Genomic DNA, 16,123 nt, shown 5'->3' with positions numbered 1-16,123 from the left:
ATAATAAATTGTAAACTATATTAAGTTAAGGTTGCCACGTGATGATTTGAATTTTTGCTCATATTCATATATGTTGTGGAGTCGTCGATCGAAACATTTTTAAAATTTTAATGCAGCGGAAATATACCAAAAAGGCGACTAGACATTTGGGTACATTTCATTTGGTATATTTCCCAAACGCAGAAATGGAAGATAAATTCCCTGATTCAAATGGTTGCGATCTCCGCTAATCCAATTGAGCGCGACGCGCATTACCTCAATGTACAGTAGGTGGCGCTAGCACGAACAGCCGTTATTACTTGAAATTTATACCAATCTGAATTTGTATGAATAATTAACTCTAATAACAAATAATTCAAGCACTAATTGTACAGTAATATACAATGGACCAAACACACATACTTTGCAGCGCGTCTTGAAATTCGCCAATGCGCTCATTTAGTAATAATATAAACAAACCCATGATGCGCATTTTAATTGAGCTTATTCTACACTCACTTTCGCAAAATAAAAAAAAAGCATTATCTGACCAGCTATGTACATATGTTTAATTATTTATTATGTTCATTAATGATACAAAAAAAAAAAACCTATTTGTTTTTCAATCGACTATGCTAAAACTTCTATTTTCATTTGGAATTAGATATAGATTAGATATAGAATATAGGAAAATACATTTTCATTTGGAATTGTATTTTCCTATATTCTATATCTATTTCTTGTATGTATGTACACTCGTGTTTGCAAAATAATATTGTTGTTGTCTGCGCATCTGGCTGCATACGCATACATGCACAATTTATTTATTATACACACAAAAACACTGCTAACGAAAGTGAATTTAAAGCAAAACTACAAAAGTTCGACGGCACAAAATTAAACTTCGATTCGCAAATTTCTAAGGGACAATATGTTTGTCTCGCTCTCTCTCTCGTTCGACGCAGGCGCCTGGTTGTCGTCCTAACGGAACTTTAGCTTTTCATGCGAATTATACATACACAAAAAACATTTGTAATTTGTAGCAATAGTTGTTGAATTATGCATAGACAATTATAGGCCGGGACATGTGCAATATGTTGTAAATAAACATTTTGTCACAAGTCACAGCCTAAAAATGTTTACATACATTTATTTTATTTAATCATTTTCAGGCCGGGAGGTGTGCAATATGAGCAATTAAATTACATAGGAATAATTTAATAAATCGCATATTGTCACAAGTACCGTCCTCAAAATGGCAGTGCTGATTATTCAAGTACATTTCTCACGACTTCTTTTAGCTGAAAATCTGTTTGAATTTCTAGGCCGGGAGAAGTGCAATATGAATTCTAAGGAAACATCACATATATTGACACTTAGCTCGGTCTGCAAATCAAAAAGCCTTTTAGTTTTCGGATAAAGCACTGGATAGATGTGTACTCAATTTATCCGGCCGTGAAAAGTGCAATTCTGCAATATATAAATGGAATTTACGCTTTGCACAGCCGAAAAACTAGAGCTTGAAAAAAAATGCATTTCATCACAATTTAAGAAAAACAAAAAAAAATATTCGACGAACACCTTTCAGAACAATCCGAACCCTTCAAGAATTTGTTAATGACTGATCGGGAGGATTTAGAATATGGTCTAAGATTAACTGAGTCCGGCGAATAACGGAAATGTTACACATTCTGTTAACCTACTGTTGTGCAAATCAAAGACTGTAATGTTAATCAGTAATTGACAAATAGTTTTATTCAAATTTTTTATGTACACACTTATTTAATATTTTGATTTAACTGTTTACTTCAATTCTTCTTCTTCCTTTTCTATCAGTTTTTTGTGCTGGTCCAATAGTTTGGGTTTAATCTCCTTATAAAAACTCGACTGTTGTTGCATCAACGCATAAAGCTTGACCCGATCGTTCTGAATATTCTGTATAAGCTCACGATTCGCTTTAGTCTTCGCCATGGCCTCCTGCAGTGAAAAAAGCAAATACATTAGATTGTAATCTAAACCATATTTAGTGAGCTTACCTCTATCTTCTTCTCCTGCGACTTTAATTGGTGTTCAATAAAGCGTATGCTGGAATCCATGAGACGCATGCGTACCGGGCGAGTGCGTTCCTCTGGGGTCAATTTGTGAACATTCCTGCAATGATAAATTACTTATTAATTAATGCGATGTAATTGCAAGACTGAAAACTAACCAGCTGGTCCCTTTGTAAGGCTCAAACTTTTCTTTCAGCACCTCCAATGTTATTAGTTTTTTACCCACATCATTGGCAACAAAGAAACTCTCGTTTATCTGAGGCAACACTTGACCCATTTTTGAGCTGATACGTTCGATTAAAGTCTCCTTGTTCATTACAGTGTTCTCATGTTCCAACAGTATCGCCGCAAATGGCTCCAAGCATTCAGGACTAAAAAAAAACCAACACAATTTTGATATGCTTCTGAGAATTAAATGTAAACAAACTTGCCTCATATCTGCAAAGATTTCCTTTAGTGCTTTATCGAAATCTGCTTGTATTTTTGCTGCTATTGGCATGTGCCGATTGTAGGACTCCTCAATTGATTCTGTTGCACATTTCTTAACTGGCTGCGACATTGTTGTAAATTGTGCAATTTAAGAAATTGTAAACAAATTTGACGCGGCTTCAGCTTGGGTAACAAGTGTGACCATAATTGACTAGCTCGTTTTACGGCTGCAATCGTTGTCTGTCGACCGACCGCCACTTTCACAATTAATCGATTTGTATTTCTTATCGTCAGCCTATTTATTTGTTTATTATTTACAACTTACAAATTGCAATTGAAAAGCCGCTAAAATGGGTAAACGACAGCATCAAAAGGATAAAATGTAAGTTAAATAGCTTTAGTATGTGCACCCTTCTTAAATATATTCGGATTTCATCTTCAGGTACTTAACGTACACAGAATGGAGCGAGTTCTATGGCGGCAAAAAAGTTGAATCCTTGGAAAATGAGCACATTAAGTTTAAACGTTTGCCATTTGGCAATTGCTGCATAACAATGGCTCCATTCGAGATGCCCTACAGTGATCTCAATGGCAATGTGTTCGAGTATGAGGCCATATTGAAGTTTCTGAAAAAGTTCAAAGTGAATCCCATTACTGGTCAAAAGATGGACTCCAAATCATTGATTAAACTGCACTTCCACAAGAATGCCAACGACGAGTATCATTGCCCAGCTCTATTCAAGCCATTCAGCAAGAACTCTCATATTGTAGCCGTGGGCACTACGGGCAACGTTTACTGCTGGGAGGCTATCGAGCAGTTGAATATCAAGACCAAGAATTGGAAGGATTTGATTGACGACACACCATTCCTGCGCAAGGACATCATTACCATACAAGATCCACAACATTTAGAAAAGTATGATATATCCAAGTTCTATTATATACGCAAGAGCCTGCGCATTCTAACTGAGGAAGAGGAACTGGAACGCAAAGATCCCTCGGGCCGCATCAAGACCATGAATCTAGAGACGAAGGAGACGTTGGCACAGCTGCAGAAAGACTATCAACCCGCCGAGGAAGCACCATCCAGCTCTAGGCAAACAGCTGACAAGTTCAACGCTGCACATTACTCAACTGGTGCAGTTGCTGCCAGCTTTACTTCCACTGCTATGGTGCCTGTTTCTCAGAGTGAGGCTGCCATCATAGATGATGATTTAGTCAAATATGAACGGGTGAATAAAAAGGGCTATGTGCGCTTGAACACCAACTTTGGTCCGTTGAACCTTGAGCTCTATTGCGAGCAAGCGCCGCGCGCCTGCGATAATTTCATCAAACATTGCGCTGACGGTTATTATAATAACGTTTTATTTCACCGCTCCATAAGAAACTTTATTGTAAGTAGCTGTACGATTTGTTGATTGAACAAAGTTATTTTAAATACTTTTGCTTTAGATACAAGGCGGGGATCCTACGGGTACGGGATCCGGCGGAAAATCCATTTGGGGCAAGCCATTTGAGGATGAATTCAAACCAAATCTGTCACATACTGGACGTGGAGTGCTCTCCATGGCCAACGCCGGACCTGCTACCAATGGGTCCCAATTGTAAGTAATAAACTTTTGCTGAAGATCGATTAATAACACTCTTAATTTCTTCGCATAGTTTTATAACGTATCGCTCGTGCAAGCAACTAGATGGCAAGCACACAATCTTTGGCAAATTGGTGGGAGGCCTTGAGACGCTGCAGAAGATGGAAAACATTGAAGTGGATAATAAGGACCGTCCCATTGAAGACATCATTATAGAGAACACTCAGGTGTATGTCAATCCATTCGAAGAGGCCGCAGAGCAATTGGCAACCGAGCGTGCTAACGAAGCCATCAGCAAAGAAGTAGCTGCCAAAAAGCTGGAACAACATAAACGCTTAAACGAGCCCCTTAAAGTGTATCGCGAAGGCGTCGGCAAGTACCTGAAACCGAGTGCTCCTAAAAGACCTGACGCACAATCTTTAACGGCAGTAGTACCCGCAAAAAAGAAGAAAAACGCAAGCGGCTTTGGCGACTTCTCCAGTTGGTGAAGTTGTTTCTTAATAATAAAATGTTTTCTTACTATGTTAACATCGTTAATCAGTTCTTAATTGTGGCGTCTTCATCTTCGGTTCTTTCCCGACTTTGCCAGTTCTTTTTCATCTCCTGCAGTTTGCCTTGTCGTCGCTTACGTTCTGTGGACTTTTTCTGATCAAGTTGCTTCATCTGTGCTGCAATTGAATGATCTCCGTTGAGGTGAACATCCAGCTTGTCGAGAAGTATTTTGCGAGCCTCAATTCGATTCTTTGACGCCAGTCGATGCAGATGACACTTGACCGTTATTCCCGTTGGCAAATGTCGCAGAAATACACAGTTGTTGGTCTTATTTACGGCTTGACCACCTGGTCCACTACCACGCATTAGATTTTCCTCTATGTCTGACTCCTGCAACGTGGGATAACGCGAGTAGTCCAAGTGAGCCGTGGACGCCAGCCGGCAAAGATTGCTGGAGAGCGGGCGAGCCAAGGTTCGTAGCATAAGCATTACTTAGAGTATACGTCCCTTCTTGAGCAACGTCTCGCCGCGCTGTTAAAAGTAAATCATTGATGATTCGGACCTTACAGTATGATATAATACCAAGTTAACATACCTTGAAATTAAACTCAATCTGTAGGGGATTTGTCAGCTCACGATTCTCACGGAACTCGTGTCGTACCCGACCAAGGAAGTAGTTCTTGTCCGTTAGAGTTAAGTGATTGCCGTATTTTATGAGATGTTTGTAAAGGCGCAGAACCTGTTGGCGAGATGGTGGCAACATCTTAAGAAGTCAACAATAAAATGTTGTCAAAGCATATGGGTGTTAAAGGGTTGCCGGACAATGCAAAGAGCGTTGCCCATATGAACTAGAACAGCTGTTTACGAAACGACCACTAGGAAACGCTGCTGCTTATCAGCTGATGAAATGTGCGCCAATAATTGCAATCAGCTGATCATAAAACTAAACAAATGACCTCGACAACGTATTGTTAAAAACTTTTGAAGTGCTTAAATTTTTGTTTATTCCAAATTATTAATACCCACCAAATACACATAATTTAATATTGAAACTATTAAATCCCTTTATAAGTATGTATGAATATACAAATGTACATAGATATGCGTATTTTATTGCCATTTCACCGTGATATTTAAAAAGCAGCGTCATTGTGATTGGAATGTTTATTCAAAAATCGCTTCATCAGCCCAATCTGCGCTATCAATATCTTCATCGATTTCAACATTGTGCAAACGACTTAGATCAAACAATTCCTTCATTTGGTGGGCAATTTCGCGATCAACTATTTCGCCACCCTGTTGCATGGTTCTCTGTATGGTTTCCTCCTGAGTTATAACGGCATTGAACATTTCCTCTACAGTGAAATCTGGGGGCTCGACCAGCAACATCAAGAACGTTGCTGAAATGTTCAGCGAATAGGGTAAGAATCGAATATACTCCTTCAGCAAATTCTCCCGGCTATAACAAAGAAACAAAGATTAGTTGAAAGTTACATCATTGGCTATGCCCGAATGTACCTTAAGTAATCTGGTAATGGTTGCTCTGAATGATCCGTAAAGCTCTGGATGACCGCATTGCTGTAGTCGTCAAAAAGACTATCGAAATGCTTGTGACGTACATCTGCCAGAACAGAAACAGCCAGAAATACGCTAAGGTCGATCATAGGCGAAGAGAGTCGCAATGTCTGGTAATCAAACATCATGGTTTCCAAGGGGGTTCCACTGCTGTCTGTGTCATACTTAAAGGCCACATTATTCCTCAGGAAATCACCATGACAGAAGGTAGCCAACGGTTCTCTGGGTGCCACACGTTGACGACCATAGCCAATGTAGCTGTTGGTAAGCTTCTGCAACTTTCTGATGAAATCGTTATCAACCTCTGGGTAGTATTTATTAGTCGCAAGCGCAAGACGCTTTAGAGCAACTTTTCCGGACAAGGCCCAATCTGCATTTATGGTATCGTTAGCATAACGGGATTCCCTAAACTGTTTCGTTAGCTCCTCAAAACGTTCTTTCTGATCATGTTTCATGGCATAGCCAAAGCCATGGAATCTGCCCAAATATTTTACTACAAATGAAAAAATTGTTTACAAACGATATTGCTGTTAAATAAATTTTATTCTCACCTGCAACCTGAGCATGCTCCAAACTTAGAGCATATCTAGCCTTAGCTACACTCCAGCCATCTGCCCCAAAGTCTCCCAGAATTACAGTGGCAGACGTGGGATTATTTTTGCTATAGTAGTACCTGGGTGCAGCAAATTTCCCTTTACTCAGTTTTTGGATCATTGGCAGAATTTCGGTGTAGAAAGTAATTTCATTGCGAAACAAATCTTCAAACTGGGCTTCAACGTAGGCTTCTGGTGGTATTTGTGGTGTTTTCTACAAATAAATATTTTTAATGTATGAATTTAATGTTATTTATCAGTTATGGCATTTCGACGAGAGTATAAACCATCGTGCTTTGCACACAAATTATAGTAAATAACATACATTTATAACAATAGATACACATACATAGTATAAATAGATAGATACATTTTGCGTTTACAAACCTTAACGACGAATTTTCTAATCTGCTGCTCACCAGCGTATTCAAAATGAACTGTAGCTCGGTAGCATTGCGTCAACATGAACGCCTCTTCAATGCCGATTACTTTAATCGTAATGTCCCCCACACTGAATGTGTTTAGCTTCGATTCCTCATAGTTATCCACGAGGCGACCATTTTTTAGAATCTCTGGCAGAATTGTTTTGCTCAGCCACTGAATTTCATCATCAACAGACAGCGACATTTTCGTATCGTAAACGACGAGTTTGTGCTCGGTAATGCTTTGTAGCAACTATTCAGAATCGCGAATAGAACTAAACTGGTCGGCTCTCAGCTGTGCGCTCTTCTTTATAAACGGAAACATACGATTATATGTATACTGATTGTTTGAATTCGAGAGCGTAAATGTTTAATCGTTGTTGGAACATATGATTTGATTTTGTAGTAGTTCTAGTGCATGGGTTGTTAATCAAATATTATTTTGGCTCTCTTTATTGAACACTGTGCGCTTCGGAACACGTTTGCTGTGTTGTTGATAAGATATCGGTTGATCTAATAGTATACAAGTAAACACAGCGGGTCGAAAAATTAGAAACTGAACCGAAATATGGTCTTTCTAATTTTACATAAACAAAATTACGAAATATTTCTAGTTGGTTTGTTTGTATTAAAAAAAGTTTATTTTAATTATGAGGCAATTACTCTACTGAAACATACAAAAGATTTGGCCTTCCTAATCTGATATAAAATATGAAAAAGTAGACTTTATTTTTTTTTATTAGAAAAGAGCTTTCAAAAAAAATAGAGACCAAAGACTTTGTCTTTGAAATGTGATATAATCAGAAAAATGTTTAAAAATCTTTTACGACATTCACATATTTAGATCTAAATTATTTGACGTTTTTAATCCATTGTGACATGTCGATACCTTCATCTATTTGCACATTGTGTAAACGACTGAGTTCAGACAACTCCATTAATTGATGTGCAAGTTCACGATTAACTATTTCTCCCCCTCGGTTTTCGGCATTCTCAATGATCTCCTTTTCAGTTTTCTCGATATTAAAGTTTTCCGGAGTAGTAGATGGTGCAACCAAGTCCATAAGAAAGTAGCAAGCTGTAAACACAGCATACGGTAAGAATCTTATATACTCCTTGAGCAGATTCTCTCGACTGTAAGAAAAAACAATTATTAAAGTCATACAAGTAAACACAACGGGTCGAAAAATTAGAAACTGAACCGAAATATGGTCTTTCTAATTTTACATATGTAAACAAAATTTCGAAATATTTATAGTTGGTTTGTTTGTATAAAAAAACTATTTTTTAAATGGTTAAGTTTATTTATTTATTTTAATTATGAGGCAACTCTAATCTGATATAAAATATGATAAAGTAGATTTTATTTTTTTTTATTAGAAGAGTTTTTAAAATTAACTATACAGACCAAAGACTTTGCCTTTGACATCTGATATAATCAGAAAAATGTTAAAAAATCTTTTACGACATTATTTGACATTTTTAATCCATTGTGACATGTCGATACCTTCATCTATTTGCACATTGTGCAAACGACTCAGTTCAGACAACTCCATTAATTGATGTGCAAGTTCACGATTAACTATTTCTCCCCCTCGGTTTTCGGCATTCTCAATGATCTCCTTTTCAGTTTTCTCGATATTAAAGTTTTCCGGAGTAGTAGATGGTGCAACCAAGTCCATAAGAAAGTAGCAAGCTGTAAACACAGCATACGGTAAGAATCTTATATACTCCTTGAGCAGATTCTCTCGACTGTAAGAGAAAACAATTAGTAAAGTCATAGAAATATGATGCCAATAATGTTATCAATACTTGAGATAGTCGGGAAGTGGGTGACTAGAATATTTCTTGTAGCTGTTGAAGAGCGCATTGCAGTAATCATCAAAAAGACTATCGAAATGCTTGTAACGTACATCTGCAAAGAGCGAAAGGGACAAGAACAAGGCGAGATCGATCATGGGTGAACATAAACGCATTGTCTGATAGTCAAACATCATAATTTCCAAGGGTTTTCCATTGCTATCCGTGTCGTATTTGTAAGCCACATTATTCCGCAGAAAATCACCATGGCAGAGGATGGCAAGAGGCTCTCGAGGTGCCACAAGTTGACGTCCATAGCCAATGTAGCTGTAGGTCAGTTGTTGGAATTTCTTGATAAACTCCTTGTCAACTTGTGGATGATAAATTTTGATGGCCTTGGCGGCTCGCTTGACTGTGATTCTCTGCTTCATTTCCCACTCCGAATTGACAGAGGAGTTGGAAAAGCGTGCCTCTCTTAATTTGCTGGTTACGCTGTCAAAGAGCTCCTTTTGGTTGTGCTTCATGGCATAGCCAAAGCCATGAAACTTGCCCAGATATTTGACTAAAAGAAGTGCATTTAATTTAATTGTCATATGAAATTAAATGAACTATTTACCTGCAATCTGTGCGTGCTCTAAGGTCAATCCAACTCTATCCTTGGTTATGCTCCAGCCATCGGCAGCGAAGTCACCCAGAATCAGCACTGCGGAATTTGGATGGATTTCGCTGTAGTAATACTTCGCTGCAGCGAATTTGCCATTGCTTAGCTTTTGGAGTATTGGCAAGATTTCAGTGTAGAAACTAACTTCATTATTGAAGAGATCGTCGAATTGTAGAGATGCATAAAGATCTTCACTTATCGAAGGAGTTTTCTGTGGGATGGATGCAATGACATTATCTATGTGTCTTGCTCATATATTACTTTTAATTGTCATGATTAAAACACTGTCTAGCTTATCATTATCTCAACTACGCGACAGACTTCACGCATTATTTTGATGTAATTGCATTTTCTTTTTCATTGTGAAATAACCGAAAAGTGTAAACATCCATAACATTTACATTCCTTACCTTAACAATCACTTTCCTTTGGAACTCTTCACCATTGTAATCAAAGTTAATGGTTGCTCGATAACAGAGGGTCAACATGTAAGCCTCTTCGTGTCCAATTATATTGATCTCTATGCTCCTCACATTGAATGTATTCGCCAGCGCATCATCATAGTTATCCAGGAGTCGGCCACTTTTAAGGATACTCGGCAGGATAACTGTGGTTAGCCATTGCACTTCTTTCTTAAAAATTAAAGACATTTTTAAGGTACGAACTGAATCGCGACGATGTCTACTGATAACTGAAACTTATCTCAGAAGATTGTTCTTTTATATCATTGCCGAAGATTTATGACACCTCTTAACCCATTAGTGACTTTATTTTTGGAGAAAAAGTCGTCACTTTTAATAACATTAACTAGAGAATGAATATATAAGTAACTATACCATATTATATGAGAAGAGAGCAGAGATACATTAAAGGGGTTCCAACTGTGGAACCATCTTCTTAATTATTCTTCTACCGAGGCCACATAAATGAATATTGACAACAAATTCTATGATTGTTACGATTCTGCTGATCTGAAAATCATCCCCAACAAGTTTAGTTAGTGCTGAGCTATCAGTTCAGTAGCAAACTAAATTATTAGTTGTTCGTTTCTGTTTCGACATCCTTTACTCTAAATTCTCCTAGTGCTCCCATCCGCTCAGCCGTAAGATGTATTCTGAACCCCAACAAGGTACACAGAGCACACAAACCGTGCCTCAACCAGCTCCTCCAGCACAATGTGTGCCCCTGACAATGGTTGATGAGGATGGGAAGGTGCGATATTGTTATCACGGCGGCAAGTGCCGATGCGAGAATTGTCGGATTTTCCGTCAGAATCAGCAAGATGAATTGGATAGAAATCTGGACGCATTCATTCCACACAGCCGCCTCAAGCTGGAGCCGGCAATTCGCCAGGTGAAGCACAAACAATATCGATTGGAGGCGACTCGAACATCTCCCCAAATGGCTAAGATGCTGTTGGACGATCATATGCGTTTGATTGAAGAATATCCCACCTATTACCTGCCCGATAAGTATTATGTGAAGGATGCTTGGAGAATTCCTGGTCCACAGGAAGTGGGAACTCAAACGGAGATACTCATCGGCAACTATGGCATCGATGGCTGTCCGTGTGCTGATAAGACCGTTTGCTGGGATATATAAAATAGCATGGTATAAATCAGCAAAAAAAAAATTAATGTCAATAGCTGGGGGAATAAAGAGTAAAGATGATAAACAAAGGAACATTTCAAGTTTCATTTCGTTTCTATGTCAGAAATAAATTGACAGTCAGAGAATCGTGTAATTTCCGAGTAGTATAGTTTGTTAACAAAATTTTCGAATTTCCCGGTAATGAAAACAATGTTGAGATGGCTGAGACAATCGCGCAAGCTGTACAACATTTGCCTCTTAGAATCCCGGCGAGCGATGAACAGTAGCAACAGCAATGTCACCGGCATCAATGCGTTCGTTGAGAAAGGAGATCTGCGGACTGGATCCGTAAATGTTTTGCCCCGTTCCAAGTACGGTGGCATCACCCATGCCACACTCTTGACCGGCGACACGATCATTGGTCAAATGGGCGCCAAATATGTGGAGTCACTGCTGAGCAGCGCTCGAGTGCCAGTTGCTGTGCAAAAGATCAGTGTGGACATGGGTGAGGAATACTTCAATTCTGTGCTACGCAATCGAGCTGCTGTCCATGTGGATATTGTGCACGATGCGGAGCACAAGAAGAAATCACTCAAGATTTGCAATGATCTCGATTTGCATGTGTTCATCACGAACGTGCGCAGTTTTCCGGGCTTCAAATGCCTCTTTCCCGATGTCAACATACTGTTGATAGCCCAAAACAATATGGGCAACTATGCTGAGTTGGAGTACTCGCCAGTCAAAGGTGTCGTCGAGGGACTGCACGTCGTCACCCGCGAGAATATCGAGCGTTTTCTGCGCTACGCCTTCAAGGTGGTCATGTCGAGGAAACGCAAAAAGGTCACTCTAGTGCACAAATCCCAGGAGTATCCAAAGACCGAAGGTGTGCTGCTTGATTGTGCTTATAAGCTGCAGCAAGAGGAATATCACGATATCGAACTGCAGCCAATGGAGATGGGTAAATGCGTCAGCCGTTTGATCTTGGACCCCAAGCAATTCGATGTGATCGTCACCAGCGATCTCTATGGCACATTTATGGCCACCATTTGTAGCTCGATTTGTGGCGGTGCCAATCTCTTTTCGGCCATTGAGATCGGTGACAATCATGCGGTATTCAAGCCGCTGCAAACCAAATTATCGCTCACCAACTACAAGGTGCTCAGTCCCTATGGCATTGTGGCCACCTGTGTGGATCTCATGTACTATCTGGGGCATGGAGTGTGCGCCAGGGCGCTGTGGAATGAGATGTTGCGAACGATGCGGGAGGGCGTGAAAACGGGCGATTTCGAGGGTTCGGATCGTGGCGAGTATATCATATGCAACATTATGAATAAGTTGCGTTGCAACATGTTTGGAGTTCCCGATAATCCAGAGGATTAAGAACGTGGAAACAACAATCTATTGAAATTTAATTTAATTTTTTTTTTTTAATTTGGATACATACAAATTAACAAAATATTCGTTTACAGTTCGTCTGTTCAATGAATTCAACTCTTAAGGCTAAAAATTGCGTCTCAAGTTCGAGCTCTTGCGCTTAAGTGAAATAAAAAAGAATTTAATTTAATTTACTAGTTTTACTAGATGGTTCCTAAGAGATCACACCTGCTCCTCCTCAGTGCGCAGATTGCTCTCGCTTGTGAGCATTTTCCAGTCATCGGTGAACGTCACCTGCTCGACGATACGCTTGAAGGAGACTCGTTTCTTATTCGTTAGCATCGATGCCGCCTTGCTTTTCTTCTTGTTGTTATACTTCATGTAATCGTAGATCGGTTCATTCATATCGATCTCTGATGGTGGCGGTGTCAGAGCTTTTTTCAATTTCTTTGCACCATTTAGTTCCGAAATAATTGGCTTCTCAACCATATCCATTTTGCCGCAAATTTAGGAAAAATTTTAATAGAAGAATCAAGTCTTAGCGAGATATTTAAATAGTGTGTGTAGATTTTATTCAATTTTTGACATCAAAGTAAAGGCTGAAAATACCTGAAATAATCAATTTCTTTACCTAACAATTCAATTGGTTTCGATTGTCAGATACCGTGTAGAATATAGAAATATGATAAGTCTACTATAATAATAATCACATTTTTTATTTAACGTTGAAGTATAAATCATATATACCATTTACTTTCTATAATATTTTTTTATAATGTATACGCTGTTTTGACTGTAACCTGTAAGTAGCTTAGCAATTGCTGCTTATCATATCTACTCGAGCTTTATAATAATAACAATAATAGCCAATTATGTGTTTTGGCAGTGCAATAAACTTTTCTCCAATTTGCACGTACAATTTGAATAAATTTATGCGATGCCACTGCCGCAGGCAAGGAGCAACAGCAATGGTTGTAAACAACTACATAAATATGCGAAAAACCAGAAACAAAGGCTGGCAAAGGCTGCTGCTGATGGCAAATGGGAAATGTGGAAAGCGGCAAGTGGGAAATGGCAATTGGGACTGAGGCTGAGTCTATGCTCTGGAGCTGAGCATTCAAGTACTTTAGCATGGGCAGCAATAAAATGTTTACCAGAAGTGTGGCATATTTGCAGGCGCCAAAACAAAGATAGAGAACAGAGAGATAAATTGAGGGGGAGAGGAAGGGGAAAAAATAAATAAATTGTTACATGTGTAAGCCCCAGTCGATACTTTATCATCATGCAAATGGCTCTGCTGGCGGGCAATGTTAATAAGTACAATAAACGGCTAAGCAAACAGCAGCAGCAACAATAACAGCAATAGCAACAACAACCACAATAGCAACAACTTTGTAAACAAGTAAAGCTTCGCCGTGGGGCATGCTAAATTATGGCTCCATTGGTTAAAAAGCAATGCTTCTCCAGTCCTGATGCTGTTGACCACATAATCCCATTGCAGAGAGCATCCTCACACACACAGACACACACACACACACACACACACACACACACACAAAGAGTGAGAGTTATGTGTATACTTTCAGTAATTTATTAATACTATGACAATCGAAAACATAGACACACAATTACATATACATACATACATACATACAAGTGTATTCCACATACATATATAACACATATATTATTTCGTAGAAAAGTCTCTTAAATTAAAATGTCACACATTGCAGACCCCCTTCTCCCTTGTCTCTTGTCACGGCATCAGACTGATGCTTGCCTCAAGTGCTGTAGCCGCCGCCACTGAAGACATCCAAATTTTCACCAGCTTCATTCCTGTCACTTGCTCTGATGGGTCATTGCTCGGCCAGTGTTAGCTCATTGTTTCTGTTGCTGCTGCTGGCAAAGGTGAGTTGCACATTGGCCAACTTGGCTTTGGCGGTGCTGCACATCATCATGAAAGTGACCAGCGACAACTCCAGCACGCGGCACACACAATAGGCGACCACATCCACCAAATGCTCCACGACACCCAAATACAGACACATTTGATTTGCACTTTGATTATCGCACAACTCTTTTTCTCTGTTGCGTTTTCTTTTGACTTCTATGCTGCACTTCTATGACTTTTCGCTTTGATCAAAAATCTCGACTGCACTTTGTGTTGCGTTCGTAATATTTGTTGTTTGTATCGCTCGAACTGTTTCGCAGGCAATGTTTATGTTCTGACGCTTTGGAAATGACAACACTTCAGTTTGTTGGCCATGTTTGCAGTCCTGTTGCTGCCCGAAGTCTCAATCGTCTCGCATTTCTCTATAAAAACATTGCCGAGCGGCCACAGGATAACCGGGGTCCTCCCACAGCATCCCACCGACGGGGCATGCGCATTTGCAAATCGCCTCTCACTTCGCGTAGCAACTTCGTCCTGCTTCTCTCATTACTGAAAAAGCACCTTGCGAAGGTAAGTGCTCGTTGTGATAAGGATTCTAATGACTGCACCCCATATTACGTTATCAAAAGCTATTAATAAATCAGATTATCCCTTAAATTTACTTGGAATAACAGATTTATTGACTAGGGGACAATATTTATAATTGGGATTTATTCTTTTTGCTTTAAAGTATTAAATTTTATAAAAAATGGTTAATATTCTTAAATATAATTAAATTGTTTTAGTTATTTTATGCTGCATGCTGTACAGTTTTAATAAGAAATCAATAAATCTTAAATTAAGTTTAATAAAATGATATTTAAGGCGGTTGAATTAATATTATTATAATATTGTCAATATATTAATTTAATTTATATATATTTTAACGCTTAAGATTAGTTTTATTTAAGGTATTTCTTTAAATTATGATATCATATTTTCAGCATTGCGTTTTATCAATTATCTCTAATTTTTGATTATATGTAAATAATTATAAAAGTAATCATTTTAATAACAGTTTTAAGCAATTGTTCAGACTAATTAAAGAATAAGAGCTAATACTAAACAATAAGAATAATAATATCAATTAATTCAGTAAATAATGTACTTATATTCAATAAATTATTACGTACCTAGTTGATTCAGTTTTAATGTAGAAATTAATCGCAGTCATTAAGTGCGAGTATTTGATGCCAGTTTTGTGAAACCCCCGAATCGAAGCACAGCATGATTGTGCTACCCCAACAACTGTCGCGTGCTGAACAACCAAAAACTACCTTTGGCTGGTTGGAGAGGTGCAACAGAAGGTACTACAAAGGACATTTAATGTCAGTGGCATTCACTCAACACTTGATAGAGTCCCAAGTTCCATTCTAAGCCACAGTCAGAGACGAGAGTCAGAGCTGAGTTTTGCCTGGCCATATGGTGTCGGTTGCTGCGGCATATGGTCACTAGACTGGAGTTAATTGATGCGCCAGTCAGTAGCCAGTAGCTCATCCTCGTTCTCTTTCTTTCTATCCCTTCGGTCTTTCCCCCTCTCTCTCTCTTTTCTCACTGTGCGCAGCCATCTCTCTTGCACGCGCTTCGTGTGCTGTTGAGCGTGAAAGTCACAAATTATAGAAAAAGAGATCACATGCC

General features: G+C 38.9%; 10 protein-coding genes across 10 annotated transcripts; 3 read left to right on the top strand and 7 right to left on the bottom strand.

Annotated features, from left to right (window-relative positions):
* Positions 1-1,706: 1,706 nt before the first annotated feature.
* On the bottom strand, positions 1,707-2,682 carry LOC117569176 (uncharacterized). Its single transcript, XM_034250245.2, has 4 exons — positions 2,462-2,682; positions 2,189-2,401; positions 2,016-2,130; positions 1,707-1,956 (listed from the first exon to the last, which is right to left on the bottom strand). Exons 1-4 carry the CDS (start codon positions 2,587-2,589, stop codon positions 1,783-1,785), a joined length of 630 nt encoding a protein of 209 aa, XP_034106136.2. The 5' UTR covers positions 2,590-2,682; the 3' UTR covers positions 1,707-1,782.
* Positions 2,683-2,723: 41 nt separating this feature from the next.
* Positions 2,724-4,596, top strand: LOC117569174 (RING-type E3 ubiquitin-protein ligase PPIL2). The gene is made up of 4 exons (XM_034250243.2): positions 2,724-2,841; positions 2,902-3,853; positions 3,912-4,063; positions 4,122-4,596. Exons 1-4 carry the CDS (start codon positions 2,810-2,812, stop codon positions 4,534-4,536), a joined length of 1,551 nt encoding a protein of 516 aa, XP_034106134.1. The 5' UTR covers positions 2,724-2,809; the 3' UTR covers positions 4,537-4,596.
* On the bottom strand, positions 4,586-5,029 carry LOC117569177 (mitochondrial translation release factor in rescue). The gene has a single exon (XM_034250246.2). The coding sequence runs from the start codon at positions 5,027-5,029 to the stop codon at positions 4,586-4,588; it is 444 nt and encodes a 147-aa protein (XP_034106137.1).
* On the bottom strand, positions 4,923-5,382 carry LOC117569178 (MIEF1 upstream open reading frame protein). Its single transcript, XM_034250247.2, has 2 exons — positions 5,136-5,382; positions 4,923-5,071 (listed from the first exon to the last, which is right to left on the bottom strand). The coding sequence occupies exons 1-2, from the start codon at positions 5,301-5,303 to the stop codon at positions 5,033-5,035; spliced, it is 207 nt and encodes a 68-aa protein (XP_034106138.1). The 5' UTR covers positions 5,304-5,382; the 3' UTR covers positions 4,923-5,032.
* Positions 5,383-5,589: 207 nt separating this feature from the next.
* Positions 5,590-7,425, bottom strand: LOC117569175 (uncharacterized). Its single transcript, XM_034250244.2, has 4 exons — positions 7,096-7,425; positions 6,667-6,922; positions 6,059-6,608; positions 5,590-5,999 (listed from the first exon to the last, which is right to left on the bottom strand). The coding sequence occupies exons 1-4, from the start codon at positions 7,333-7,335 to the stop codon at positions 5,705-5,707; spliced, it is 1,341 nt and encodes a 446-aa protein (XP_034106135.1). The 5' UTR covers positions 7,336-7,425; the 3' UTR covers positions 5,590-5,704.
* Positions 7,426-8,450: 1,025 nt separating this feature from the next.
* LOC117566582 (uncharacterized) lies at positions 8,451-10,440 on the bottom strand. The gene is made up of 4 exons (XM_034246124.2): positions 10,002-10,440; positions 9,547-9,802; positions 8,943-9,492; positions 8,451-8,882 (listed from the first exon to the last, which is right to left on the bottom strand). Exons 1-4 carry the CDS (start codon positions 10,239-10,241, stop codon positions 8,600-8,602), a joined length of 1,329 nt encoding a protein of 442 aa, XP_034102015.1. The 5' UTR covers positions 10,242-10,440; the 3' UTR covers positions 8,451-8,599.
* Positions 10,441-10,587: 147 nt separating this feature from the next.
* LOC117570113 (uncharacterized) lies at positions 10,588-11,274 on the top strand. Its single transcript, XM_034251576.2, has one exon. It carries the CDS (start codon positions 10,699-10,701, stop codon positions 11,191-11,193), a length of 495 nt encoding a protein of 164 aa, XP_034107467.1. The 5' UTR covers positions 10,588-10,698; the 3' UTR covers positions 11,194-11,274.
* A 10-nt stretch (positions 11,275-11,284) lies between these two features.
* On the top strand, positions 11,285-12,745 carry LOC117570112 (isocitrate dehydrogenase [NAD] subunit gamma, mitochondrial). Its single transcript, XM_034251574.2, has one exon. The coding sequence runs from the start codon at positions 11,383-11,385 to the stop codon at positions 12,559-12,561; it is 1,179 nt and encodes a 392-aa protein (XP_034107465.1). The 5' UTR covers positions 11,285-11,382; the 3' UTR covers positions 12,562-12,745.
* LOC117570114 (uncharacterized) lies at positions 12,600-13,152 on the bottom strand. The gene is made up of 2 exons (XM_034251577.2): positions 12,784-13,152; positions 12,600-12,714 (listed from the first exon to the last, which is right to left on the bottom strand). The coding sequence occupies exons 1-2, from the start codon at positions 13,048-13,050 to the stop codon at positions 12,682-12,684; spliced, it is 300 nt and encodes a 99-aa protein (XP_034107468.1). The 5' UTR covers positions 13,051-13,152; the 3' UTR covers positions 12,600-12,681.
* Positions 13,153-14,173: 1,021 nt separating this feature from the next.
* Positions 14,174-14,979, bottom strand: LOC117569346 (uncharacterized). The gene has a single exon (XM_034250479.2). The coding sequence runs from the start codon at positions 14,601-14,603 to the stop codon at positions 14,412-14,414; it is 192 nt and encodes a 63-aa protein (XP_034106370.1). The 5' UTR covers positions 14,604-14,979; the 3' UTR covers positions 14,174-14,411.
* Positions 14,980-16,123: the final 1,144 nt, after the last annotated feature.

The sequence above is a fragment of the Drosophila albomicans genome, chromosome 3, assembly GCF_009650485.2.
Source record: "Drosophila albomicans strain 15112-1751.03 chromosome 3, ASM965048v2, whole genome shotgun sequence".
Lineage (NCBI taxonomy): Eukaryota > Metazoa > Arthropoda > Insecta > Diptera > Drosophilidae > Drosophila > Drosophila albomicans.
The sequence above is the reverse complement of the archived record's forward strand: the minus strand, read 5'-3'. Positions and strand labels throughout refer to the sequence as shown.

Coding starts and splice junctions, on each gene's coding strand:
- LOC117569178 (XM_034250247.2), bottom strand. CDS start 5,303: ATGTTGCCACCATCTCGCCAACAGGTTCTGCGCCTTTACAAACATCTC. Junction 5,072..5,135: donor AGATTGAGTTTAATTTCAAG/GTATGTTAACTT, acceptor TACTTTTAACAG/CGCGGCGAGACGTTGCTCAA.
- LOC117566582 (XM_034246124.2), bottom strand. CDS start 10,241: ATGTCTTTAATTTTTAAGAAAGAAGTGCAATGGCTAACCACAGTTATC. Junction 9,493..9,546: donor AGAGCACGCACAGATTGCAG/GTAAATAGTTCA, acceptor CACTTCTTTTAG/TCAAATATCTGGGCAAGTTT. Junction 8,883..8,942: donor CCACTTCCCGACTATCTCAA/GTATTGATAACA, acceptor TTTCTCTTACAG/TCGAGAGAATCTGCTCAAGG.
- LOC117569177 (XM_034250246.2), bottom strand. CDS start 5,029: ATGCTTATGCTACGAACCTTGGCTCGCCCGCTCTCCAGCAATCTTTGC.
- LOC117569346 (XM_034250479.2), bottom strand. CDS start 14,603: ATGTGTCTGTATTTGGGTGTCGTGGAGCATTTGGTGGATGTGGTCGCC.
- LOC117570113 (XM_034251576.2), top strand. CDS start 10,699: ATGTATTCTGAACCCCAACAAGGTACACAGAGCACACAAACCGTGCCT.
- LOC117570112 (XM_034251574.2), top strand. CDS start 11,383: ATGAAAACAATGTTGAGATGGCTGAGACAATCGCGCAAGCTGTACAAC.
- LOC117570114 (XM_034251577.2), bottom strand. CDS start 13,050: ATGGATATGGTTGAGAAGCCAATTATTTCGGAACTAAATGGTGCAAAG. Junction 12,715..12,783: donor TGCGCACTGAGGAGGAGCAG/GTGTGATCTCTT, acceptor ATTTCACTTAAG/CGCAAGAGCTCGAACTTGAG.
- LOC117569176 (XM_034250245.2), bottom strand. CDS start 2,589: ATGTCGCAGCCAGTTAAGAAATGTGCAACAGAATCAATTGAGGAGTCC. Junction 2,131..2,188: donor CCTTACAAAGGGACCAGCTG/GTTAGTTTTCAG, acceptor TTATCATTGCAG/GAATGTTCACAAATTGACCC. Junction 1,957..2,015: donor CGCAGGAGAAGAAGATAGAG/GTAAGCTCACTA, acceptor TTTTCACTGCAG/GAGGCCATGGCGAAGACTAA.
- LOC117569174 (XM_034250243.2), top strand. CDS start 2,810: ATGGGTAAACGACAGCATCAAAAGGATAAAAT. Junction 2,842..2,901: donor CAGCATCAAAAGGATAAAAT/GTAAGTTAAATA, acceptor TTTCATCTTCAG/GTACTTAACGTACACAGAAT. Junction 4,064..4,121: donor GCTACCAATGGGTCCCAATT/GTAAGTAATAAA, acceptor TTCTTCGCATAG/TTTTATAACGTATCGCTCGT.
- LOC117569175 (XM_034250244.2), bottom strand. CDS start 7,335: ATGTCGCTGTCTGTTGATGATGAAATTCAGTGGCTGAGCAAAACAATT. Junction 6,923..7,095: donor TTAGAAAATTCGTCGTTAAG/GTTTGTAAACGC, acceptor ATTTATTTGTAG/AAAACACCACAAATACCACC. Junction 6,609..6,666: donor GGAGCATGCTCAGGTTGCAG/GTGAGAATAAAA, acceptor TTTCATTTGTAG/TAAAATATTTGGGCAGATTC.